A 26668-nucleotide genomic window follows, 5' to 3' on the forward strand; every position below is an offset into this window, starting at 1 on the left:
TAGTTTGAGGATCCCGGGAAAAAAGGATGTGGTCAAACGGCTCTTTTGCCAGCATCTTGAAATCCCACTGTAGGAGTACTGTGATCGATCTTACAGTGCAAGTGCAGACTTGGCCTGTTGCACTGGTGTTGTGGTCTGGATTCTGCCTGGCAGGCAATGGGATTCAACTTCGGCAGCAATGAACCTTACCTGGGGTGATGCTACATTGCGGTGGATACTGGGAATCCAGCGCAAAACAGTGTTGTGCTCAATGGCACATCTGAATCTTGAATGCAGCAACTTGTTCTGTATTGGTTTGGCGGCTCGCAGCCTACGGTGTGCCATGTTCTCGAAATATCCTTTGTAGTGTACACTGGAGTATGGTGCTCTGTCCCAAGAAGGCCATGCCCTTACTGTTGCCTCACCCAATATGGCAGCATAGTTTTCTTATTCTGGGTCATCAAACGCATGCCTTTGTCTGGGTCTAAGAAGACGCTCATTACACCACCCCCTGTATGTCAACATAGCCATGGTCTTCTCTTTCATTGTGTTACCTCCCACCCCATAGCCATCCTTGTTCTCATGTTTTTTGTTCTTTCCTCTCCTGGGTCTTGGTTTCTTTGCCTCCGCATGGATGTTTTGCCATTGTTTTCTCTGGCAGCCTTCTTTTTTCTTTGTCCCTCAGGCGAGGTCTTAAGATCTTCTGGGTTCTCAGAGGATTTTTTTTCGCAGCCCCCGGCTTCTCCACCCTTTCTCGCCTTTCCCATATCAGAGTCGCAGCACCTTGGTTCCTGCATAATGATTGCAACATTGCTACGGTGAAGTGTGGGCTCTTCCTACAATCCAGCCGGAAGGTCCGTCCCACTGTTGACAATACTTTGTCTGGCTTGCACCTTCGCCAATACACACGATACGATATGGCGATCATGCCTCACTTTATTTTTTAATCCAGTTTTGATATAAACAGCATGTTTTTGCTATGCCAAGTGGCCAGAAGGGGTGGTGTGGTGAGACATAGGTGTGACTCAAAGATTGTTCTGAGCTATCCGTCTCTTCATCCAAAGCCTCAGTTGCAGCTGACTGGGGTTCTTTGCAATGGTGTAGTGCTGCTGCAGATGTTAGCCATCCGTTTGGAGAGTCACTTGTCTTGCAGTCACTAATGAAGTCGTGGAATTAGGGTTTGTATCTAACTGACGATCCTGTATTGAGGTTGGTCCAACAGGTTGTGTGCTGGGAAGGCAAATTTTTTTGTTGGGGTGGATGACTTTATATGGCGTTGAGTAGTTACCTTACTGGGATCTACCGCACAAAACTGCCATTTGCATGGTCTCCAGGCACTCTGCTAAAGCTAATGAGACAGATTATAATATGGGCCATGTAGAAATGCCATAGCTCAGGCGTCTGCTACAAGCCTCAACAATAAGATATCTTTAATTACTGCACCTCTTTATCATGTCCATAAAATCGATATGGAGCTTCCTAAATGGACCTGAGAGCCTGGGCAAGACCATCCGCACAGACCTCATGATATTTCTGCAATTGAACTCCTTTCACACCGCACAGTTCCCTATGAATCTACTTAACTGGTCTTGTAAATTAGGGATAAACCAATCCTCCTGGAGCTCTGCTGCGATTTGTCGACGATAAGTATGCGACAGGTAATGTAGTTGCTCTAGAGCCAAAAGAGGCATCTATACAGGAATTACTACCTTCCCCATTACTTCCAGTCTCCAAAGCAAATCTGTGGGTGAGCGAACACATCCTCTCTTTTTCCAGAGCTCCTGTTCTTCTCTAGGGGCTTTCCCCTGGATTTCTATTATTTAGAGTACTGGGACTGCGGTGTACGGGACCGGTAACTGTACTTGTTGGGGCACGGTATCCTTTTTCTGGGGATCTGTGAAAGGAAAAAACGCTGCTTCCGTCGTCCCCTTGTCTGCAGCATTATTTCCGAGAGCTATTGAATTAGTGTGTTTAGTGTGGGCAGCGCACTTCACTAGACCTATCTTTGCTGGCAAGGCTAATGCTTCAATCGGCTGGGATAGCAGTGCAGCATGCTGGACAGCGGACCTGTTGGACCTCTTAAATCATTTTCTCTGCCATCTTGATAACCCAGAGTGGACAGTGGAGGTGATGCACGTGGAGTCATAATAAACAGTGGCTGACGTCCCCTTTCACATTTCAGTGCCTCAGCCGCTTGTGCAGAGTAATGAGAAGGCAACCGTTTCTTCAGTCTGACCCGGTACTCCCCATCCACAAGATGCACGACTGCTGTGCCTGTATGCCTCTCTCCCGTCTCTTGATTGACGGTCAAAGAACCATCAACAAAAATCCCCTGACCCCCCCTTTAGAGTATAATTTTTCACATTTCACCTCTCTTCCTCATGGTGCAATCGTGAACAATATGCTTAGGCTGCACCGGCTCTGCTACAAATGTCACAGGATTTCCTAGGCGATATTGCACAAGATGAATTCATGAACTTGATAAGATTACCTTATACCCTGACACTCTCGTGAGTCGTCAATGTAGATTTAGATTTCTCTAGAATCGCAAAAACAGCATGCTCTAGGTACAATGTCACCGGGCAAACCATTGTAATGGTTGAAGACATTTGAATATCAAAAGGCGATGCTGCCAGAGCTTGTTAGCAAAGTGAACTGTCCCTGCATCACTGGGTCTAGGAGTCTGCTGTAATAGGCTAAAGGTTTGTGGCCTAGCAATGTTTGCTGGGTCAGGACTGCTGTCATCACCTGCCCATTTGAATGGGAAAATAGAAAGAATGGCTTCTTTTAATTTGGGGTCGCCAGAACCGGAGCATTGCTGATCGCAGCTTTGAGTTCGGAAAAGCAAGTCCCTGTTCTCTCAGACCACTCTTTTGGCTTTTAGCCTTCTGTGCTTCCTTTAGACCCTGCAATAAGGTACTCGCATAACTAGAGTAATCAAAAATCCATGATCTACTATAGTTACAGAGCCCCAAAAACTGCAGCCTTTATTTCACTGTGACTGGTTGAGGTGTACTTTGAACTGCAATGGCTCTCTGGCATTACCTTCCTTCCTGCGGGTGATATTACTTGCCCCAAATAAATTACCTCTGTCTGACAGTACTGCAATGTCCCTTTGTCTACTTTATACCACTTCTGCGCGAGCAGGGTGAGGAGCATTGAGTCTCCTCGACACTGCTCCTCAGAAGTGCTGCAGCCTAATAAATCGTCCACATACTCGATTACCAGTACTGGACACTGTACATTCCCCCAAATGCATCTTAACCACCTTGTTAAAAATACTGGGATATTCGCAGTACCCCTGGGGCAACCTTGTGTGTTCGAATCACTGACCATGCTACGTAAACGCTGTGAGGTACTGAGAATCTGGGTTTCGGGGCACAGAGAAAAATGAATTTTTTTTAATCATTCACTGTGAAGTGGGTTGACTCAGTAGGGCTGTTACAGAGAATGTTGGCAGGATTCGGTACTACCAGAAATTCCGCCTCAACAATATCATTGAGGGGGTGCAATCCTGGATCATCCTCCAACTGTACACCTTTGCCTACTTTACAGGATAGATAGCCATATTGCATGGGGACACAGAAAGTTGTATTGTGCCTTGCTTTAAAAATGCTGTAATTGTCTCATAAATCCATTTGTCTGCCTTCCTACACATGGGGTACTGCTTAACCCATGGTAATATTGCACCAGGTTTCAATTTTATTCTCACTGCTACATCACTTTTTAGCAGCCCCATGTCAGGAGGATTACTGGTCCACAAATGAACCAGCACTCTTCCCAAATCCTCCCTCGTTAATGACGATGTATTCTTAACGATGAGCGTGGTCTGTGATCTTCCCTTAGCGATAAGGTCGGATCGATGCACAGAACTGTGTGCCACTCTCGGCCTTCCCCATCTGTGCTTGAGAGAACCACAGTGTTCTTCCTAATCACTACTGCCTCCAAGAGATTCGTAACAAATGGAGCCTGACATTACTTCTGTGGCACATCATGTTGAAATAAAAACTCAAATGATACAGGCCAGGACTGATTTCTGATCCCCGGGACCCAACTCTACAAAACAATCACCCCATAGAGAGACAATGCTGTATGCACGGGAAACCCTTGATAATACTGTAGCTACAATAGGTCTGAAAACGCACTGCTTTCCTTACTGGATACAACCATGGGGTTGAGTACACAGTACCTTTCTCCGTGAAGGCAATCGACATCCGCAATTTGCTCAGGATGTCCCTTCCAAAGGATTTACTGGGCTAGCCGTACAATACAACAAAGTGGCTGATACATTTTGATTACCCACCTTGATCCAAAGATCTTCAGTATATGGAACCAACAGGACCGCCCCAGAGAATCCCTGTGTGTCTATCGTTTTGCCTGACAAGGGGAACTCCCCTTCCTTAATACAAGACTTGGTAGTTCCTGTGTCAACCATGAATGAAAACGTTTGGTCACCTACCTGGACACCTTTCCGGGGTTCCTCTTCTGGATCGGTGGTAATGTGCAGGACTTGACACATCAGCGATCCCTGAGGCCTGTCCTACTACTGGTACATATGAGCAACTGGGAAAGAAAGAAAAAGGATTTCCCCAAAAACACTCACTCCAATGTAGTGCGCACCTGTCCCTTTGGGTAAAGGATTCTTTTCCTGTTTGTGCTGGCATGGTCGGTGGGATCCCAAAGCTCTTGTAGCCCCAGTTTTTGGGTTCTGTTCAACCTATGCCTGCTGCAATTACACAGAACCTGGGACATATGGCAGGGTCGGAGCCTGCATCTGTTGAGCTCCCATGTTAAAGTCCCGTCACTGTTCACAACAATCCTGTGACACGTGCCCCAACTTTCCACAAAACCAACACTGAATCCTATAAAATCTTCCATAGTTATTTCCTTTTGGCCCATAAAACCGGAGACCCATCCCTCCAAACCCACCAACTGACCTACTTGCCATTGGAAATCCTCCTCTGCCCCTCAGAAACCCTCTGATTTGCAGTGGACTGGAAAAAAAATCTGTCCACCCAACCCTGCGACATACTGTGTCAGTCACCACAGTCATCACTGTGTCCCTGTTGTCCCGGTTGCCCGTGCTGTCCCTCCATCGAATTTGTATTTACTGCCCCTTCTAAACAAATATTTTCCAATTTCTTTTGAACAAGATTAGCCTCTGCTTTCTGTGCCTGCTCTACATTCTCCCTTTCGTTTTCCTGTCTTCCTTTGCAAAAATGCTCAATGTGTGCCTGCATTTCTGGCCAACTCTTGGCCTCCATCCCTACTATTTTATCTAAATCGTGCTGGACTTCTTTGGGAAGTCCCTTCTCCAGCATGAGGTAAAGAAATTGCCACATTCTTGCCCCATGCTTCTCCCGTTTCTGCCCTCCACATCTCCTGAATTAACTGGATGTGTGCGGCAGGATCATCATCATCCAATTTCGTTTGCGCTAAAATCAAATTGATATCAGGTTATCGGGAAACAAAATCCGCAAGGTTCCCATACCTGTGCCCAAAATTATTAAAAGCTGCTCCATCATGGGTATTTGTATCCAACTGAAACCGTGGATACCCTGATCTTTTACAAAGTTTGACTTACTGCTCCGCCATTAAGGCCATTAAGGCCATGAATAAGCTCTTCATATCCCCTATGGCCACCATGACACCGGCAGTATGCTTCTCCAATACATAAATCCACTTCCCCGCCCCTGCAGTGAGCGAAGGGAGTGTCTCCATATGCTTCTCCAATACATAAATCCACTTCCCCGCCCCTGCAGTGAGCGAAGGGAGTGTCTCCATAAAGTTATTCTGGTCCATGTGTGACCACAGGACATAATACACACTTCCTAGACCCTTTACCCTTCTGGAGCAATAGAAACAGAGTTATACCTATTTTTTCTGGGGCGTCTCACCTCTCTCCATTACCCCTTACTACAGCCATGCAAATACCCTGGAGTGTCCTATAGTTCCATGGTGTGCTTTTGATTGTTGCTACTGGAGCGGAAGGTAGGGTTCTTACACCTGCTCTCCTTGTTCCCATTCCTCTCCTCCTTTGTCTACATCCCATACTCCTACTACAGGCATGGAAGCATAATCAGCACTACCATAGAGTGCCATCTCCCGTCCTCCCTGCTCAGCCTCTGTACCCCTGGCAGCATCCCTGTTCTCCATGTCCACCTCAACCATTCTGATGACCGAGTTGTCCAATCTAACAAGAACCTGCCTATGTCTCCACCTTCCTCCTTCTATGTCCCTTGCCTGTCTTCTCACTTCCTTCCGCTCTTCATCACTCTGTCGCTGTAACAGCATTACCTCTTCCTGCGATAATCATATCGCTTCCTTCATCGTTTCCTGTTCTTGCTCATCTACCACTCTTCGTAATCTAGCTATATCCTCGCAGGAAGAGGCCGAACCTCTTCTTTGTCTCTCATTTCCAATCCTTCCTCCGCTCTTCTAACTATCAGTCTTACTCTTTCTTGCTCCTCCACCCTCAATCTATCTGCTAACCTAGCAGTTGGGGGAGTTATCCCCTTCCCGCTCTCTATTTTCAACCTCTATGCAGCCCTAACCATTGAAGGAGTTACCCTTCCACTTTCCTCAGAATCCCAGTTCTTAGAAATCGTAGCCGATGGAGGAGTTACCAGTGTCCGTCTTGCAACCACTGGAGTAGCTGCTGGGGAAAATTTTGGTACAAACTCAGGGTCTGTGTTCTGAGTCTCAGGAAACTAGCTCAGGGGCAACATGCTCGCCTTGGAAGCAAGATGACACGGAGCAACACTGGTTCGATTCCCGGGTCAGCGCTTAGAAACCTCTGGGTATTAAGCGTGTTAGAAATAACCAATCATATCATATATCAGTGTATGGGTGATAAAGGATAGCACCCATATGGGGTGAGTGCGTAAGAAATTCCCACACCCTCCTTTTTCAGCCCTTCCCCCAAAATGTCAACATTTTGGCCCTTCCTGCTTTTTTCAGACATCCTCCATAATTCCAAGATGTTTAACCACTTTTCTAACTATGAGCTCTTATGCTTTGCAGTTCAAAAGGTATGCAGGGTCTTCAATATCCCTGTATCATAGGATCCCTCAATAGGCCAAGAATGTATAATTTTCCCCTTACTCTCCCTCCACCATTCACGATGATATTTTAAAATGTTCGTCTTATGTCTGGGCAACACATGGCACAAATGATTCAATGGAATCTCCATTCTCCAATTGATTAAAGACATTTCACAAAAAATATGATACTAAGCCGACCATGCGGCACGAAAAAATGTTCACCCAAAGCTCCCTTTTTACCCTTACCCAATTCCTTAGTTGCACTTCACATTCATTCACTGTACCGGCCTACACCACAATTACTGCACTTCACTGTTTACTTCAATTCTACTTCTCACTCATACACAGAAGACAGCATCTTATCAAAAACACTCTCCGCCCAATAGTTCCGAGATAACCCCACCACTCGAGCATAGGAGTGGCGCAGTGCTTTCCACTACAGCACCTGTGCTTTCGCGCTCTCTTCCTTTACTAGTACGGCCTTCTCTTTTACAAGACTGTATTTTCCTGACTGCAGGAGGTTTCCCTTCACTACTTCGACTAGCCAAGAAAATCAAGGTCAGGGGCTCCGCCAGCACAGAAAATACAATAGAAAGTCAAGGTCTTCTTCAGAAAACTATCTATGGTTGAGCTTACCCTAATATACCACCCACCTTAGAGTGAGGGCTCTAGCCAAACAAACAAGCAAACTAAAGGGCATCAGACAAGCGTCACGCTGGGCGTGCTGGGTAAAATACCACTTCACACCTCTAAAATAACAAACTAGCTGAAAAATATATACAAAGGACTTAACACAAAACAGTTCAATCACTATCAAAAAACATCCACTTTCCCAAACCCTGCAACCTCAACTAACTTCACACCTGCACTCTAAGTCTACCCCTACCCCCTCAAAAAAACAGCACCTTAAGTCTAGCAAGCAACCTTTTTCTACCCCTATATCACCTTTTGCTTTGCACCCCCAACTGTGTACTCACGTGAACCAGAGGTGCTCCGATGTAGTGCTTCGTCAAATAATTCCCCACTGCTAGGCCATGGCACCACGTCTCTGGGGAGCAGACGGACCTTTAACCAGTATGGTGTTGGAAGACCTCTTTTCCACCATGCACGAAACACTGGTCCCCGTCGTGAGGTGCTGCAGCTGAGAGGGGTGGAAAGAAGATGCCCAACATCTCATAATGCCTGGGATCCTACCTGGCTTGCTAAATTGAAGGGGTGGACCTTTCATCACCTTAACCCAAGACAGGCCCACCACTTAAGAAGTGAGTGCCTGGTTCATAAAGCGAGTTTATTGTAGATGGTGTTGCAGGACCAAACTAACCCAACTCTCAACAATATAACATCAGTTGGCAGTTTATATACTTTTTACAACAATTTAAAACACTCCCAGATACATTTATTATGCTCCACCCCCCACCCCCCAATATGATTGGACAAAACCTCTTCAAAGAAAACCCATCTTTCCCCAATTCTTCAATTTTCATTGGTCAGGCTTATCTTCATTATTATCTTCAGATCATATGCAAAACACACCTCTTCTTGGGATTCGTTGTAGTAGGTCCTAACGTCAGTACATGGTTAAATATTGGTACTGAAATCATAATTAATTGCCAGCAATAACTGTCCTAAAACATTTAACTTTAAGTATGATTGCACATGGTTCTACTGATGTATTTTGGCCGATATTGGTCTGCTTAAACAGGATTTTTCTTTGAACCACAAATACCCATCTCCATTCCACAGACTCCTGGCGCCTTAATCTAATGCAGCCACATGCACCCTCTGATGACCTGGAAAAAAACGTAACTGCAGGCTCCTGGCCCCGGGTCTTGGGTTTACTACAACTGACCAAATGACTAATCCGCTCGAAAGATTTTAATACAAAGGGCTAGATAACATCTGTTGTCTTTCAAGGACTGTGAACCGTGCCCTGTTCGTACAACCTTATTACTAAGTAACTAATTCTCTTACCCGTCAAGAATGTCCCTGCCACTTTAGAATGCCCGAGTAAAAAAGCACCCCCCTGAATGAGTTTGTGTCTGAGTTGCATTTGAAGTTTTAACATTGCCTCTTCCTGCATGATTCATATGGATGTATGACACTATCCCAGGTTTGCTGTCATCCCCCTCCTGCCATCAGTATGGTGTGCGCAACATGAATCCCTTGCAATAAAGGAGACCCTCCTTGACCACCCCGACAATCCTCCTGGCTAATGCCACACCCAGGATCAGGAGGCGGCTGCCTTTCCCTGGCCACCTGGGAGAAGACTTTAGGTAGGTTCTTTGTGAGGACTTTGCAGGATTCATCACAACACTGAAGCGCTCACATGACCCTGGGGTGGACTGCAGACAAAAGTGGTCCTGGAAATGTTTTTACAAGTGGCCCAATATTAAATTGTTTGAGGCAGCTCAACCCCTCTAAGTAGAGTTTGGGGAGATCTCCCACAAGAAAAGTTGGAACAAATGGGTCTACATAATGCATTTTAAAGTACATGTGTCACTATATATGGATTATAAAGTAATGAAACATAACAAAATAACGGTCATTTTGAGCTGCATCACCTGGCGTCACCTGATGCTACATGACATCGGGGTTAGGGCTTAGTCAGGAGTGCCCCCATTGTGATGAATCAACTTCGAGGGGAACCAGTGGTCCAGGGATGAATATCAGTTTCGAAACCCTCAATCAGTCCCCCACCTCTAGTACACCAGAAGGGATCTGAACAGATTGGAAACGCAAGCAAATTGTACACCTCCTTGTCCAATTTTGGTACTGTGGACGGAACAGAGCGAAAATACAAGTATTACCCAGTGATAAAAGGGACTGTCCAGTCAAGGTTATATGAAAATATCTACTTTTATTATTATCACAACAGACCGTTCTAGCACACTACAAAATACAACCCAACCTGTGAAGGAATGCAGAAGACAGACGTTTTCAAGAAAGGGAAAGGGATGCACTCTGGATACGGACAGACGGGTAGTCGGATTAGTAATTAATCACAATAGTTCAAGGATACTTGGTTTCAACACAAAGGGAGCAATTGGTTGTAAAATGCCACTATGGGCCTTCGGAGAAAGACCAGGGGGACAGACCCCAATGTACCTTGTGCTTGTAGAACTTCTTGGCGCTTGACAGGGTCGGGCCGGTTTCAGGGCGATTTGCAGCTTCTGCAACAGAGTTAAAAATGGGAGTCTGCAGGTATCCGGCATCAGGCAGTTCGGCGAGCGAGGCTGGATGGACGGCTGCAGGCTGGCCTTCAAGGCGGCTTGGGGTCAGGAATCGTTGTCTCGGTGCTGGTCGGCAGGTCTGAAGCACTGGTCGAGGCGTCTCGGACAGTGTTAGCGACTGTGCGTACCAACAATCAGCTGTGCACTCGGTTGCAGCTCGAGGTCTCAACTGGCTCGAAAATGTCCTTTAAGGCGGATGTCGGTAGATGCTTGTTGGTGTACTCCTTCTAGCTTCTTCACTGGGCTTGTGTTGTCCTTTAAGGCTGACGGCCCAAAGCTGAGAAGAGTGTTGCAGACAGCTGCCTTGTCCTTAGTTTGGTTCAGGGAGACTCTGGCACGCCCACATAGGAAGTTTGCTGCAGAGCCTAGCAGGGCATGCTGTGTGCTGGCTGGTTACTGGTTCTGGAGCTGCTGGAGGGTTCTCTGGATTCAGTATCTCACTGTGTTCCCTGGGAGATGTTTAGGGGAGGGATCCTGCTTCCCTCTGGGAGATCCTGGCCTTCCTTCACTGGTGGAAGATGTAAGGCAGACTGTACCTTCAGCCAGGTTTCAATGCCGAGTTCTTCTTGCTACTCCATGCAAAGTCTTCAGATGATCTGCCCAAAAGAGGGGCTTGACCCTCTTTTAAAGCCAAATGGGCCAAAGTGACGGGTGTAGGCTAAGCTTACCTTAATGAACCAATCTTGGGACCGCACCAACAATCTCCTGTATGCCTGAAGTCATAACCAGAGTGCTTTGTAAAAGAAAAGGTAAAGGGGTGAAAACATGTAATACTATGTCCCACCCATCTTCCTGTCTATTGTTGATCAAAGGGTCTATCTGGTTAATTGAGCTCTCTGTGGTTCCTACTTAACGTGGCAGGTCCCTCTTGAAGCTGTGGCGAGACCAGACTTTCTGACTTCTGAATGGGGTCCTATGCAGGGATGATTACTGTAAACGGCTCTCCTAGACATGACAGTTCACTGCCCTTCATACTAAAAGCTGTGAGCTGGCTACAGGTTGACACAGATGCATATCAAAGGTTGTTGGGGTTTTCCTATCTCCTTTGTTAGTCCTGCAGCCAGGCCCCACATGGGCCGTTTGAATTAATTCTGATTAGCATAGCATGGGAGGGTACCTGTAAGCTGTGTCCACCAACAGTACATGGGTCTATGTGCATGTCGTGCAGAGAGCATAGGAAAATGTGTGCAGATCGAATTTCTCACACCCATCCAGTTTATAATCCTTAAACAGGGTTCGAAATTGCTGGCAGCTATTCAGCAGGTGGGTATAGCCTTTTAGGAACATGGTTAGCTTGACACCAACAGCTACCGGGACCTACTTGTTTCTCCCCGAGACACCTGATGCTATACAAATATACCTTTCCAATATTCACTCCATGTGTCTTGGAATTTGTATAAAGGCACATTAGGAAACTTCTAGAAGTTATTTAAAACATCATGGCCCATGTGTACTGGACAGAAACTTACACAAGTAGCATTTTGTCCAATCTGTTACTTGTATTCTTCTTGGTTTGCTCCTTTTTCAAGTCCATCATTAAACGTACACTGTCTTGTGAACCCACAAACGGGTTTGGACTTTAATGGCTCCTGCTCACAGGAGAATCCAGCCATCCAGGAGCTTTATCCAGCTACTGCTCCATGAGTCTTAATTTCGACCCCTGCTTAAATTACAGTGGAGCGAGAGGTGCCCAGGCAGAGGTAACCCTTCACAACTGAAATCAGGGTAGGAAAATCTGATGGGACCCCATGCCCATTTCGTTCTGGATTGGATTGTAGTTGTCATTCATATAGCCATTTGTATAGCCTCAATGTGCTTTATGGTTGGAATTTCCTCGGCGCCCGGAGTCCGGGTATGGGAAAGTTCTAAGTGGAGGATTAAGATGCATGTGTGCATTTGTCCAAGATTAGGATTTAGGAGGTCTGTCTAGGCTCCAGTAAGTAACCCAAGAGGCCAGGTCCATGGGCGTGTGCTGCGGGAGGTCTGGTTTCTTGTTCTGCCCATTAGTCCACTAGGTAGAAACGGTGTGGTGTAACACACTGGGGTGATCAGGCTGTTACTATTCTCTGCACCTAGCTCCAGTCTGGCACCTATTGAGTCAATTAGTGCTATTTATTTCCTACCATAACTAGAAGGACTAAAAGCTGACTACCCGTGGGCTCGCCCCATCCTGTAATCCCACTATGCCCACAGGATCACACCATGAACCTTCCCAGTCACGAAAAGGGGCCAATTCCAGACATCCATTAGTCTCTCTTTGATGTCAGTAGGGTAATACACCCATCCTTTCCTCATGAACATCACCCGGTCTCCAGTGGCCCAATGCCACTGCTTCCTTATATTTCACCTCAGTATAATTCTTCTGTCAATCATGGGAACCAGGTGTGAGTACACAGCGTACCGCAATTCTAACTTCCTCATGAGATGCTAACTTTAATTTTTGTCCCATGATGGGATCCATAATGTTTAAATGTGTACTAATGGAGTCCCAGTTCTTCTTTATTAGCATTCTGAAATGCTCCAAGTTAAAATCACTTTTTTATGTATTTATTAGATATGGTTAATCAAATCAACCTTTCACAAAACACAAACACCAATACAGCATATACAGCAATACAGCATATACAATAATAAACATTTACAATACAACCAAACCTAAAAAGGGATCATTACTCTCTTGCCATAGTTGTTATATACCTAACATCTTCCAATTTATACAAATCATTAAAAACAACGTTTAGAAAACATTAAAAGGCAAGACGGATCTAACCAACTAAAACATTCATTACCTAGTGTAAAAACAAAAAATTGCCCACACTTAGGGACACTAAAAACGAGTTTCACCAGCTAAAACCAGCCTTAACATCTAGTTTTAATCAATTCGGCCCTGCTTAAAATGTTTAGAACGTCTAGTTCAGAGTATGTTCAAGCTGTTCCCGAATGCTTCTGAATTCAGCCATTCTTCCTTGTCAACATATCGACCTAATCATTGCACTCTGTGTTCCTGTACAGCAGAACACTCAATCATGATATGCCTTAATGTGTGGGCCTCATCTGACCCAGTGCAGAGATTCCGAGTCACATGTGCGTGTTTACAAGGCACCAGTTGGCCTGGGGAGCCTAAAGTGACTTCTGGTAGCTTTTGGTTTCAAGCTGACCATGCTCTGCTGAGCTTGAAGCAAGAACCTAAATAGCTTCCAGCTCCGAGCAATTTCCAACCCTGACACATAACGTCAATTTTCCTGTCGTGTATTTGGATGCTCCGTCCCCACTAGATCATGGGTGAATCGGAGGAAATCCTATGTGGGACTTCTCTCTGTCAGGGACCCTGTTTACATCTGCACTCGCCTGTAACCGGTGTACCCAAGAGGTTGGTGGTTGACCCCATCAGCCCCCCATGTGCCACACAAAACACTTGTTGAGTGTTGGCAATAAAGGCCATGGGTTTTTATTGCACATCATTGTGTAATAATACACCAAACAATCATAATCATAATAACAATGCATAATGTGTACTTTTGGGCATGAGGTCAGAGGTTACACCCTCACGCCCTGTGCATTGCCCTGTTACCACTTTCCTTTCCTTTTTTCCCCCTTTTTCTTGGGTGGGAGGGTCCTTGGGAAAAGAAAAGGTAAACTGCGTAAGCAGGATACTTGTTTGGTACTCCGTTTGGAGACCCAAGCTGATTGTGCTTTCTGCTGCTCCTTCAGCTCCGTATATTGGCCAGGAACCAGCCCTGGCCTTTGTCTGCCTCTGTGGGGGCTGTGTTCAGCCCCCGGCTGGCTGGTGCCATCAGCATTTCAGCACATTGGGGTGCCCCTTTGTTCCTACCTGGGAGTTTCATGTTTCCCTTGCCCATCGGTGCTTAGCACCTCCTTACTCCTATACAGAGGTGTTGCTTCCCTCCTGTCCCCTCATCCCTCCTGGCTCTTGGAGTCTGAGGAGGGGGTGAGGGAGGAGAGGATGTTCTGTGTCTTTTACCACAACACTGGCTGAGTCTCTGCCAGCCACTGCCCAATCCCTCTACTTATCCGGCCCTCTTCGGGGCACAGGTTACTGGCCCCCTCCGCAGCGCTGGCTAAAATATGTCTTCACCCTACTCGATCCTCTGCACTCTCTTCACAGAAAGACCCAGCTTCCCTGTCAGCAGCCCTCACCTTCATTGGCTCAGTCATCTGTCAGTCATGCAGTCACCAGGGATCAGCTACTCCCTTGCAATCTTAGGGGACACTCAACCTTCACCAGGTGCCTATCACTGCAGTTTAGAGTCCCCCAACAAATGAACAGACAGCATGACATTGCACCAGGTCTAAAAGCTTAACCCATGAAGTCCCAGCCGGTTTTGTACCCATTATAGGCTAGGTAAATGGTAAAACAGCATTGAGGGGCTTGTAATCGACACTGCGGTTACAATACAACCTTTATTAAGAGATGGGACTAACATACTTGAAGCTTTATAACAAATGATTTACTTCAAATGGATGTGGGTGATGGGAGATGCAAGAAAGGGATAGGGTTCATAGGAGCGTGTAAGAAGATAATAAACCAGGTCCCCACTCAAGAGACCTGTGGTGCCGGGGCCCATCAGGACATCTCTAGAGCCCCTTGTAGGCCAGTCCACCGCTGCTGTGTGCAAATGGGTCATCTAAAGATTCAGTGTTAGCTAAACTAACAGTTGCATTGAGTGTTCCGGTGCCGTACACACTAACTAAGAGCTAAAGGGTTCGATGCACTGAGGGGAAGAGTGAGAGTGTGCTAGTGTCACATCTACGGACTGTAACAGTTAGAGTACTGCTACAATGCTATACATACTGACTGTAACAGGAAGAGTGCTTCACTCGGCTCCGATGTCACATCTTCGATAGCTGTGGTGTTAGGTGCACTGACGGGAATAGTGAGAATGCTCTGGTGTATACGAGCGGTCGGTGAGTGTTCCAGCGCCACATATAGTGAATGTAAACGTGAGAGTGCTCTGATGTGACATTCACTGTAAAGGAGTGCTCAGTGTCCAGTATACTGAATAACTGCCAGTGCTCTAGTGTTGTCATATGTTGACTGTAATAGTGAGATCACGGAGTGCCACGTGCCATCAGAAAGTGTGCTGTGGTATTAAATATACTGACTGTCGGAGGACTCTTCTGTCACCTGTTCTGATTGTGACAGTGAGAGCATGCCTGTGACGCTCATACTAATAGTGAGAGTGCCCTGGTGCCACATATACTGACTTAATGATGAGAGTGCCCCGGTGTCACATATACTGACTAATGGTGAGACTGCCCCAGTGCCACATATACTGACTAATGGTGAGAGTGCCCCAGTGCCACATATACTGACTAATAGTGAGAGTGCCCCAGTGTCATTTATATTGACTAATGGTGAGAGTGCCCCGGTGCCACACATACTGACTAATAGTGAGAGTGCCCCGGTGTCATATATATTGACTAATGGTGAGACTGCCCCGTTGCCACATATACTGACTAATGGTGAGACTGCCCCGGTGCCACATATACTGACTAATAGTGAGAGTGCTCTGGTGTCACATATACTGACTAATAGTGAGAGTGCCCCGGTGCCATGTATACTGACTAATGGTGAGAGTGCCCCAGTGTCACGTATACTGACTAATGGTGAGGGTGCCCCGGTGTCACGTATACTGACTAATAGTGAGAGTGCCCCGGTGCCACATATACTGACTAATGGTGAGAGTGCCCCAGTGTCAAGTATACTGACTTATAGTGAGAGTGCCCTGGTGTCACATATACTGACTAATGGTGAGACTGCCCCAGTGTCAAGTATACTGACTAATAGTGAGAGTGCCCTGGTGTCACATATACTGACTAATAGTGAGAGTGCCCTGGTGTCACATATACTGACTTATAGTGAGAGTGCCCTGGTGTCACATATACTGACTAATGGTGAGACTGCCCCAGTGTCACATACACTGTCTGCAGCAGTTAGAGTGGTTGCCCAGCGTCCATCATGGATTGATGGTTTCAAGCATCCATTGGGCAATTCTTGAAGCTTCACCCCCAAGCTGGGTCTCACGACGTTCAACACTGCCCCCTCCCGCTCCCCCACCTCCACCCCCGGGGCTTTCTAACGTGTACTTGAAACAACTAGTGATGATCATGAAAGAGTTTGACCCCATTCCAACTATTTGCAGATGACTCGCAGCTCTTGATCTGGTTAGACAATGACCCAGGCAAGCACCACAACATCACTGAGCCAACAACCAAATTCAAGGCACGATGACCCGTAGCTTCCTCTGCCTCGACCGGAGCAAACCCAAACTATGTATCTGTGGCACGCTCAGGGCCTAGAACCTATGCCCAAACATGCCAGCTTGAGCGGGTGACCGTGCCATCAGCGTATGCAGCTAGGAACCTGGGAGATGGGGGGATTCGATTTGGTCCTTTTCATCAGACCTCCAGTCGCTCTCTCATCAGGAACATCGAGTACCAACTTCATTTTGCCTCCAAAATTCTTACAGTCCCAAAATTCTGGCTTAAAGTGGTGGTGGCGGCGTCATCGGACCTTGTCCTGTCTGCAATTTAAATGATATGTTCATTTTTATATTCTACGTCCCAAAAGCACTCGCAAACACCCATGGTTGGTCCAGAACAAAACAGCAGGGATTGTCCTCCAGGGTTGTCCAACTCCAGGCCTTGAGGGCCGGATCCATGCTGGGTTTTCAGGATACTTCTCATTAATGTTCATGAGATACATGTGCATACCATAACTCTAAACTATGCACATTTTTCATCATGAATATTAATGAGGCATATGCTGAAAGCCGGTTAGGATTCCGGCCCTCTAGGTCTGGTGTTGGAGTATGCCTTCACATCCCTCTGCTTGCAAGACCTCCATTGGCTGCCAATGCAGCCAAGTCCAGTTCAAGCCGCTGTGGCTGGCAGTCACACAGTGCTGGGATATCTAGCCAAAGAAATGAATCGGTACGAACGACGCCAGATCTGCGAACTCGGGTCTGTGGCACCGACCGGAATGTGGAAGAAGAAGTGGCAAAAGACAGAGTGGCAACGCACACCTAACCCTTGCGCCATCTGAGACCCTCGAACTCCAAGAGACCCGCCAGTGCTCCAGCAAAGCACGGGCTGCGCTTCTGCTCCTGGCAGCCCACCCTGCGGACCTTAGACTTCCCATGTCGCTCACTCCCTCTTGTCATCCTAACGCGTCATGGGAGGACAAAAGGACACGTATGCAAAATAGCCATGCGACTGTACTAGCTACATCTCACTTCAACGTGCCCTTACCCACCCCAGCAACTTGAGCCAGAACTTGGGGTGCAGCTTCAGGCAGCGGGGCTTTGAACAAAGCGCCCCCACCCACTCTACCCCTGCCCCCGACATGTACGTCTGGCATACCCACTCCTTTTCCATTGCACTGAGATGCGATGTGCTTGTATTTGGTGCGTTACAAAAAACAAAAATGAATGTGCGAGTGCTACAGTAGCACATTTACTGACTGGGGTAGTGGATGTCCCCGTGCGGCCAAAAAAGCCCCATTGGGTGCATAGCCAAGTCCCCTTTTTCTTTTGCATTCTGGGGCCTGAAGCCCCAGATTGGCCACTATAAATAAAACCTAGAAGTCTCGGAATGAAAAGCAAAACCAGGACTGGCTAAGAGGCTCCCGAATGGAACGGGGCATGTTTATACTGACTGTAACGGTACGAGCCCCCGCCTCGGGAAGGCTGAGCGTGCACCATTTTCCAGTATATTGACTGTATGAGAGTTTGCCAGGTCGCGGGCATGGCCGGGCGCGAGGTAAGGGTCGCGCCTCGCTGGCTGGCGGGCTGGCGGGCGGGGCTCTGGGCCGTCTTTTGTTTAACAGTCCACTCCTAAAGCATTGTGTCCCGGTGAAGAGACGGAAAACAAAGGCAAAACACCCACGTGGGGGGTGGGGAGAGCCTGGGATGATGGGGGTGAGAGGACGACGGGGGAGTGGTGGGCTGCCTCCTGGCCCGTGACGTCCCCTCCCCCTTCACTGCCAAGTGCACGTATCGCCCAATCCCAACATGTACACGGTGCTTATGAAGTCTAAAAGAGACTCGTTTTGGGACTGAAGCGAGCGCTATATTCAAGTCACAGCGATTGGTTATTATTAAAGGGAGAGCGACCAGACAATTTGGAAATGACACCGATGGTCTTTTTACATCTCATGAGGGCGAGGGCGGAGCCCTGTACACGGGGCAGGTATAGAAAGTACTTTTGGGCGGGGCGGGGGCGAGCAAGGGCTGCGACGAAGCTCGCAGGCACAGTGAGGCTCCATGGCCATTGTGCTGGTGTCAGCTGGTGAGGGCTGGATCGCCGGGTGGGGGCGGGAGCTGGGGGAGGCATGGGAAGGACAAGCACGAATGATAGCCCTCAGCAGCTGGAGGCAGGCCCTGGGCGAGAGTCTGCCAGCTCTGTTTCTGCCTGGCTCCCAGTGCAGTGTCTTAGCTCTTTCTGCGGACTGTCTCTTAGTGCAGTGTCCCCGGCTCCTTCTCTCTTTGGCTCCCAGTACACTGTCCCCAGCTCTTTCTATAGCTCAGTGTCCCCAGCTCTGTCTCTCTGCGACGTGGCTCGTAGTGCAGTGTCCCCCGCTCTTTTTCTCTCTGGTGTGGCTCCTAGTGCAGTGTCCCCAGCACTTTCTCTCTGTAGTGGCTCCTAGTGCAGTGTCCTAACTCCCTTTCTCTCTGGCGTGGCTCCTAGTGCAGTGCCCTAGTTCCCTTTCTCTCTGTAGTGGCTCCTAGTGCAGTGTCCTAACTCCCTTTCTCTCTGGCGTGGCTCCTAGTGCAGTGCCCTAGCTCCCTTTCTCTCTGGCGTGGCTCCTAGTGCAGTGCCCTAGCTCCCTTTCTCTCTGGCGTGGCCCTTAGGGCAGTGTCCCCAGCTCTTTCCCTCTATAGCTCCTAGTGCAGTGCCCCAGCCCCGCCCCCCACAACTCTCTCTCTTTCTGGTGTGGCTCCGGGTGCCATGTCCCCATCCCCTTCTCTCTCAGGTGTGGCTTCTAGGAGATTGTCCCCAGCTATTTCTCCTCCTGATTCCCAGCGCAGTGTCCCCACCTCCGCCTGTTTCTGGCGGCGCCCCCAGGGCAGTGTCCCTGGTTCTTTCTCTCTGGCGTGGCTCCTAGTTTAGTGTACCCAGCTCTTTCTCGGGCGAGGCTCCCAGTGGGGTGCCCCAGGTCGTCTTCCCGCTGGCTGTTGGTGCAGTGTCTTAGTCTCTGCTTCATCTGTGGCCCCTAGTGCAGTGCCCCAGCTCGCCCTCTCTTGGGATCCTAGGGCATTCTCCAGTTCTACGTGTCCTTGGATTGTATTAGAGTCTCCAGCTTTACCCCTCACTGGCCCCCGGTTCGGCATCTTTTTGGCTAGCTCTGCCTAGTGCAGTGTCCACATCGCTGTCGCTGGCTGGCATCCGGGGCGGATCCCCCTCCCCTCAGTGCACCGGATTGTCCTCTACTTGGCTCTCGCTTCAAGTGCTGCCATCCCCAGCCTCCTGTCAGGTCTTGCCTGGCCCCCACGTGTGCCAGCCCTTCTCTCCGCGGCTCCTCAGTTCCGGAGGTATCTGTTCCGCAGCCGGATTTGTCATCTCCCTCGCGTGCCCAGACTTGGAGCAGGCGAGAAGCACCCGGCGGCCGCAGCGCTCGTCCCATAGACCCCGCGGGCTGCTGCCGGCCCCCTCCCCTGGTCCCAGGGCCAGCTCCCTCCTGGAGCGCGCCCCCTTTGATGGGAAGGTATTTGCCGTGGGCCGCGGAGCCGCCGTGGGCGAATGAATGGATTGCTGTTCGAGGACCCGGAGTCATTAATTTCGGTATTTTGTGGGCTGCGTTTTGGTTGCTGCGTTGAAAGCCGCGGTGCGCTGGACCCTTGAACCGGAGGTGGGTCCGCTGGACATGCCCGGCTCCCGCAGGCCCTCTGGGCGACAGATGGAAACTCCATAGCAGCCTCGCCTTTGCTGGCCGCCGACCTCCCTGTGAAAGAGCCGCCCGGGGGACTGCAGAGTCTTCGGGGCCCTGGAACACTGGTGGTCGCACTGGTGGCCGCAGGGGCCTATGCCCTTCCCGTCCTCCGTGCCGCGCTCCCGGAGGAGATGCCCATGGTGCATAATGCCCCATGGCGGCAGGAGAGGGGGCGCGCGGGCTGGCAGTGGGAGAGGGCCGTCGGCGTGGATTGCAGTGCCCCGGAGCCCCGCTGCATCTGGCTGGCCACTTTACGCGATGCCGGGCGGCAGGAGCGCATTTCGGGGGCCCGCCCGGAGAAGCCGGTGAGATACATTGATATCTTTTTTCAGCTTGTTGTGTGTGGGGGGGGGGGGGAGTTGGGCATTTGATGTATTGCGTAGGGAGAACCGTCCCCCACCCTCTTGTGGTTCTGGGAAATGCTTCGGATAGTTATTGACGTCACAGGACCCCGCTGACGATCGAGAGCTGCTCTCATGAACCCATAGTAACTTTACTTCACTGCATTGGTTATACTCGTGAGTCACCTATGTGTGTATTTTTTGACTGCCAAAAGGGTTGCATTTTGGATCTAAAATAACTGTGCTTTCTGTGGCCTGCACATTTCCATGGTGGGCTTCTTGTTGTTTCTAGTTGACACTTCCATGTTTCCTGAGTGAATGAGTTGTAGGTCCTTGTTTCGTAGCTCGGTGTGTTGCCTTTCTAAGCTCACATGTTGAAGGAGTTGTAGTTCAGTGTCTCCTAGCTGGGTGTGTTGCCTTTCTAAGATGGCATGGTGAATGAGTTGTAGTTCAGTGTCTCCTAGCTGGGTGTGTTGCCTTTCTAAGCTGGCATGGTGAATGAGTTGTAGCTCAGTGTTTCCAACCTAGGCGTGTTTCGTAGCTGGGCCTTTTGCCTTTCTAAGCTGGCAAGGTGAATGAGTTGTAGTTCAGTGTTTCCAAACTAGCCGTGTTTCGTAGCTGGGCCTTTTGCCTTTCTAAGCTGGCATGGTGAATGAGTTGTAGTTCAGTGTCTCCTAGCTGGGTGTGTTGCCTTTCTAAACTGGCATGGTGAATGAGTTGTAGTTCAGTGTTTCCAACCTAGCCGTGTTTCGTAGCTGGGCCTTTTGCCTTTCTAAGCTGGCATGGTGAATGAGTTGTAGTTCAGTGTCTCCTAGCTGGGTGTGTTGCCTTTCTAAGCTGGCATGGTGAATGAGTTGTAGTTCAGTGTTTCCAACCTAGCCGTGTTTCGTAGCTGGGCCTTTTGCCTTTCTAAGCTGACATGGTGATTGAGTTGTAGTTCTTCATTATCTGAGTGGCTGGGTTGTATCTCCCTGTATCAAGTTGAGCTTCTTTCTCTTCAGTTGCTGGGTTGTATTTCCCTCATCTCCTTTCCATCCCACTCGTAAACCTTCTCAACCATTGCTTACCGCCCTGTCTTTGCTCCAAGCGCTGTTTCCTCTGTTGTCTTGAGATGCTGGCTCAAGACCAGCTCTACAGCGGATTATTCTTCATACTTTTCCTACCATGCTCTCCATGACGACTGTTTACTCTCTGCTAAACGTCTCAATTTCTCTGACCTCCTATACACAGTCTGCCCACCCCATGCGTGTTTTTCAAATTCTTTGGCTTCTGTCTCCTCCCACCCCTGACTACTCTGCTAATTTTACTCTTTCAGCCTTAGACTTCGCTCAATTTTTCCACTCTAAGGTAGCTTCTCTTTGTACTGATATTGAAGCTTGCATCTCACCCGAACCTACGACTTCTTTCATTGCTGCTTCCTCTGCCTCTGTTTCCTGCTTTCAACCAATCGTCAATGCTGATACTTCTCCTACATTGGCTAAAGCCCACACCACTGCCTCCCCTACTGACCCAAACCCCTCTGCACTCATTCTCAAAGTCTACCATCCTTTGGTGTCTTACCTCACCTCTTTCTTCAATATCTGTCTATTAACCTCAACTTTTCCCTCATTGTTTAAGCATGCTTCCATCATCCCAATTTTAAAGAAATCTACTGCCGACTCACTACTTGTTTCAAATTTTCATCCTATTTCTCTGCTACCCTATCTCTAAAAATTACTCGAACAGTTGGTCTATTCTCATGTTTGTATTTTTGTTTCAAATTCTTCTATTCTCCCACATTTCCAGCCATGTTTTCGCCCTCGTCACTCCACTGAAACTGCTCTTCTCTCTGTTTTGAACTTAATACTTACTGCACGCTATTCTAAGCATTAATCCCTTCTTATTCTCTCAGACTTATCTGCTGTGTTCGACACAGCCAACCATTCCCTCCTACTGGTGTCTTTCTTCCTTTTATGTCTCATGGGCTGGCAAATCAGCTAAATATTTTTCGCTTGCCCATGGCATTGCGCAAGAGTCCATCTTGGGCCCTTTTCTGTTCTCTCTCTACATTTCCCCTATTGCTGCCGCTATCTCTTCCTTTGGTCTGCTAATGACACTCAACCTTTTCCTCCCTTTTCTTCTTTTTTCCTCTGAGATTCACCACACTCTTTCTGCCTGTCTTCTGCCACCATATCTTTGTTGCCTTCTCACTATCTAACACTTAATGCTGGAAAAACAGAGGTTCTCTCTTTCCCTGCTAACACTCTTTCCCCTCCTCCTACGTCCTTTATTTCCTTCTTCCATCCCAGCTTCCAATCTGATATACGGCTCGAAATCTGGGGCTCTATCTTGACTCTAATCTATCCTTCTCTCAACATAGTTCTCTAACATTGCACGCTTGCCACTTTCATCTGCACAGTATCCTTAAAGCTAGTCCATTTCACACGTTTCAAGCTTCAAAACGGTTGATGGTTGATTTCTTCTTTGGTCTTTTCCCGACTCTTCTACTGTTACTCTGCTCATTTTGGGTTCCCAACTTCTCGTCTAGCACCTCTAAAATCTGTTTTTATCTCATCTATTCGTCTCCTTTGTCTCTTTTCTTTCGAAGATTCCCTCTCATCTTCCCTCGCTACTCATGGCTGGTTATCTTTTCACTGTCAACTCAAATTTAATTTTGTATGCCTCGTCTTAAAGTTCCTTCATGGATTTGCTCCTGGCTATCTTTCTGTTTGGTATCCTTCTATACCCCTTCTCGTTTAATCCGCTCCTCTCAATTTCTCTTGGTGGCATCTCGTCCCTCTTGTGCTCAATATCGTTTTCATACTTTTACTCTTCTAGCTCCTCTGCACTGGAACACCCTCCCTTATTCTCTTCTTTCTATTTCTGTCCATTCTTTATTTCGCAAATCGTGGAAGTCTCATCTTTTTCAACGTGCTTGATTGTTTTCTTATTGTTTATGCTTATCCATTTTATTGTACTGTTCCCTGTTCTCTGTACAGCGCCTTGGCTTAAGGCGCTATATCAAATATAAATAAAATCCAAAACGACTTGCAGGACTATTTGTAGTTCATTGTTTTCCTGATGGATGTTTTGCAGTTACATGTTAGAATGTAGCTTATGGGCTCCCTTCTGGAGACATTTATTTCTTTGTTTACTTACTGGGGTGGTTGTAGTCGCTGACTGGTTTACATGGTGTGTATGTTGTAGTCACCAGTTTCTTTGTACTTTGCAGCTGTCTTGGTGGATGGTTTGTATATTTTCATGTCCCTGATGGATGTGATAGAGTTCTAGTTTTTACTCCTGAATGGATCTTGTATAGCCATAGACTTTACTGTTGGGTGAGTTATTGTTGCAGTGTTTCCTTTCTTGATGAATTCTACTTATTTATCATGGTGTATGACTATTTTTTGTTGAGTGGCGATAAGAATCAGTGCTCTGGGTAGGTTTAGCTTTTCGTTTGTATGCTAGAGTGTAGTTCCTTGTTCTCTTAGTAGATGGGTTAAAGATTCCCTGTTTCCTTGGTGGAGGGAGTAGTTGTGCTTCTTACTGTTCTCGTTGTGGTTCCTTGTTTCATCGATGCATGGGTTTTAAGCTCTTCTTTTTCTTGTGTGTCAGAATCATTTATTCTTTTGTCCCTTCAGGACTTGTACTACTTGCTTTCCCTTCTGCTAAGTTTGAAATCAAAGTTTCTGGTTGGTGTTTGGGGTAGCTCATTCTTGTCTTACTGGTGGACAGTTCATCATTTCTTTGGTGGAAGAATGGTAGTTCTCATTTTGTTACTGAGTAGGGTTTCGTTCCTAGTTTCCATATTGGGTGATTTGTTGTTCTTCGTTTTCCCATTAGATGGGTAGTAGACCACTTTTTTACTGGTTGAGTTTTAGTTCCTTATTTACTAATTGGCTGATAGTTTCTCCTTTTCTTGTCTGATGCATTGCACTTTCCTATTTGCTTGTAAACTGGGGTTTGGTTGCTCGTTTTCTTGCTGGTTACCCTTGTAGTTTCCTTGAAGGTTGGGTTATAGTTTCTAGTCCTCTAGCTTGTTGGTTGGTACTGCATTATTTCCATACTGGTTTCTTTGTAGTACCAACTATCCTGTGAAAACAGCAGGTGTCCACAATCTTTGTGGAACACTCCCGTCCCCTGCACACCCTTGTAGTTGAAAATACAACCAAATTCTCTTGAGTAATTTCAAAAATAAATCTTTATATAGATTTATTTTTGAAATTACTCAAGAGAATTTGGTTGTATTTTCAACTACAAGGGTGTGCAGGGGACGGGAGTGTTCCACAAAGATTGTGGACACCTGCTGTTTTCACATAATTTAGTACAACCCAGTGTCAGGGTTGATATTCTCCCCTGCACCCCACTAAGTATCGTAATACTCATACTTCATTTAAATTAAAAGGTGTGCACTAGGCAAACTTGTTTGAGCTAGTACCAACTATCCTCACAGGTTGGCTTTTGAATCCTTTTTGTTTGGTGGATAGATTGTATTTTCTCCTTTCCTTCATACTAGGCGTATAGCTCTTAGTTTCCATGCTATTGGGCAGAAGATTCCCATTTTCTGGCTGGTTTGCTTGGTGAGTCCTACGTTGTTTTCAGGTGGGATGTAATTATTCATTTTTTGTTGAATGCGTGTAGTTCCTTGATTCCATGCAGGTTGTGATTTTGTTACTGAATGTTTTGCTCAGTGGATAGTAGTTATGCATCTCCTTGTTGGTTGGCGTGCAGTGCCACATTTTTTGCTGGGTGTTTTTTTAGTTCCTTATTTTCCCACTGAATGGGTTCTAGCCCTTGTTCTGCTCGGTAACATGTCGCTCTGTGATTCTAGCTCCTAACTTCTTTGGCACATGATCTAGGATATATTTGCAAACTTAACACTACAATTAATCCTGCAATTATAGTTGGAGCTACAATCCTGCCCCTGCAACCCTTCGGATAAGGAAACCGGGAGCTTTAATACAGCCACAATGGAATCTAGTAGCTACAAATGATCCACTGAGCACACAAAAGGAACAAACAAAACCTTTTTATGAAAACAATTTGAGCTAAAATCCACCTACTAGAAAAGTCAGATTTTCTGGGCTCTTATGTTGTAGTTCTTGGTTTTCTGAGTGGTAGGCTTGTAGCTCCTTAACTGTGGCCTTGTTTAATGTATTTTGGCTTCATATTTAGTTGTGGGTTGGTGCTTAGTTACCTTTTGGCTGGTTGATGGGTTGTAGCTCCTGATTTTGTTGTTATGTTATTATCCCAGTGGTTGTATGGAAGTGACTCTTCTTTTTTTTGTTTGATGGCTTGTAGTTTCAGATTCCTTGTTTTCTTGTTGGATTACTTCTAGTTCCTAGTTCACATTCTGTTTCACTTGCAGTTCCTAATTTTCTTGCTGGTTGAGTGTATCATTTTAGACGTTTTACACAGGTTGTACTGCTTCATTTTCTTACTGAAGGCTTGTACTGCTAGTTTTATTGCTAGATTAGTTGTAATTTATTTCCCTACTGGATAACGTACAAGTCTTAATTTGCTAATTAATTGTAGTTCTTTCTTTTCTTACTGGATGACGTTTACCTCGTAATATCCCAGGCATATAAATTGTAGTTTTTATTTTCCTCGGTTAATGTATTATCATTCCTGGTTTTCGTGGTAAATTGTTTGTTACGGGTAGTGTGATGTGAGCTGTTCTTCTTCCTAGTTTCTTTAGTGGGGTAGTTATATTTCTTAAGTTTTCTCAATGCATGGGTTAAAGCTCCTAATGTTTTTGCTGACAGAGAAGGGGATTCTGTTTTGGGAACTCTTTCTACCGGGAAACAAAAGACCACAACCCCCACAGCAGGGAAACTACAACCCATTCACCCAGGAAAGCTAGCATTGGAACAACAAGCCATTCACCTAGGAATACTAAAATGATAATTACCCATTCACCTAGGAGTGCTAGTATGGGAACTGTAACCCATTTACCTAGGAATACTAGCATGAGAACTACAACCTATTCACCTAGGAATGCTAGCATGGGAACTACAAACCATTCACCTAGGCAGACTAGGATAGAAACTACAACTAATTCACAGAAGAATGATAGTATGGGAACTAAAACCTTTTCACCTAGGAATGCTGTCATCAGAACTACACCCCACTTACCTTGGAATA

At 47.0% G+C, this 26668-nt stretch overlaps 1 protein-coding gene across 4 annotated transcripts in view; it reads left to right on the plus strand.

Annotated features, from left to right (window-relative positions):
* ARHGAP23 (Rho GTPase activating protein 23) overlaps nucleotides 1–26668 on the plus strand; it is a 635536-nt gene that overhangs the window by 212102 nt on the left and 396766 nt on the right. The window contains exon 1 of one of the 4 annotated variants that reach the window (XM_069634665.1): nucleotides 18637–20509. The exons of the other annotated variants lie outside the window; for them this stretch is intronic. Within the exon in view, the coding sequence (XP_069490766.1) occupies nucleotides 20336–20509 (174 nt within the window). The 5' untranslated portion in view covers nucleotides 18637–20335. Of the gene's footprint in view, nucleotides 1–18636; nucleotides 20510–26668 lie in introns of those variants that run through there. 4 annotated transcript variants of the gene reach the window in all.

The sequence above is a fragment of the Ambystoma mexicanum genome, chromosome 13 (genome assembly GCF_040938575.1).
Source record: "Ambystoma mexicanum isolate Mex_15411 chromosome 13, UKY_AmexF1_1, whole genome shotgun sequence".
Lineage (NCBI taxonomy): Eukaryota > Metazoa > Chordata > Amphibia > Caudata > Ambystomatidae > Ambystoma > Ambystoma mexicanum.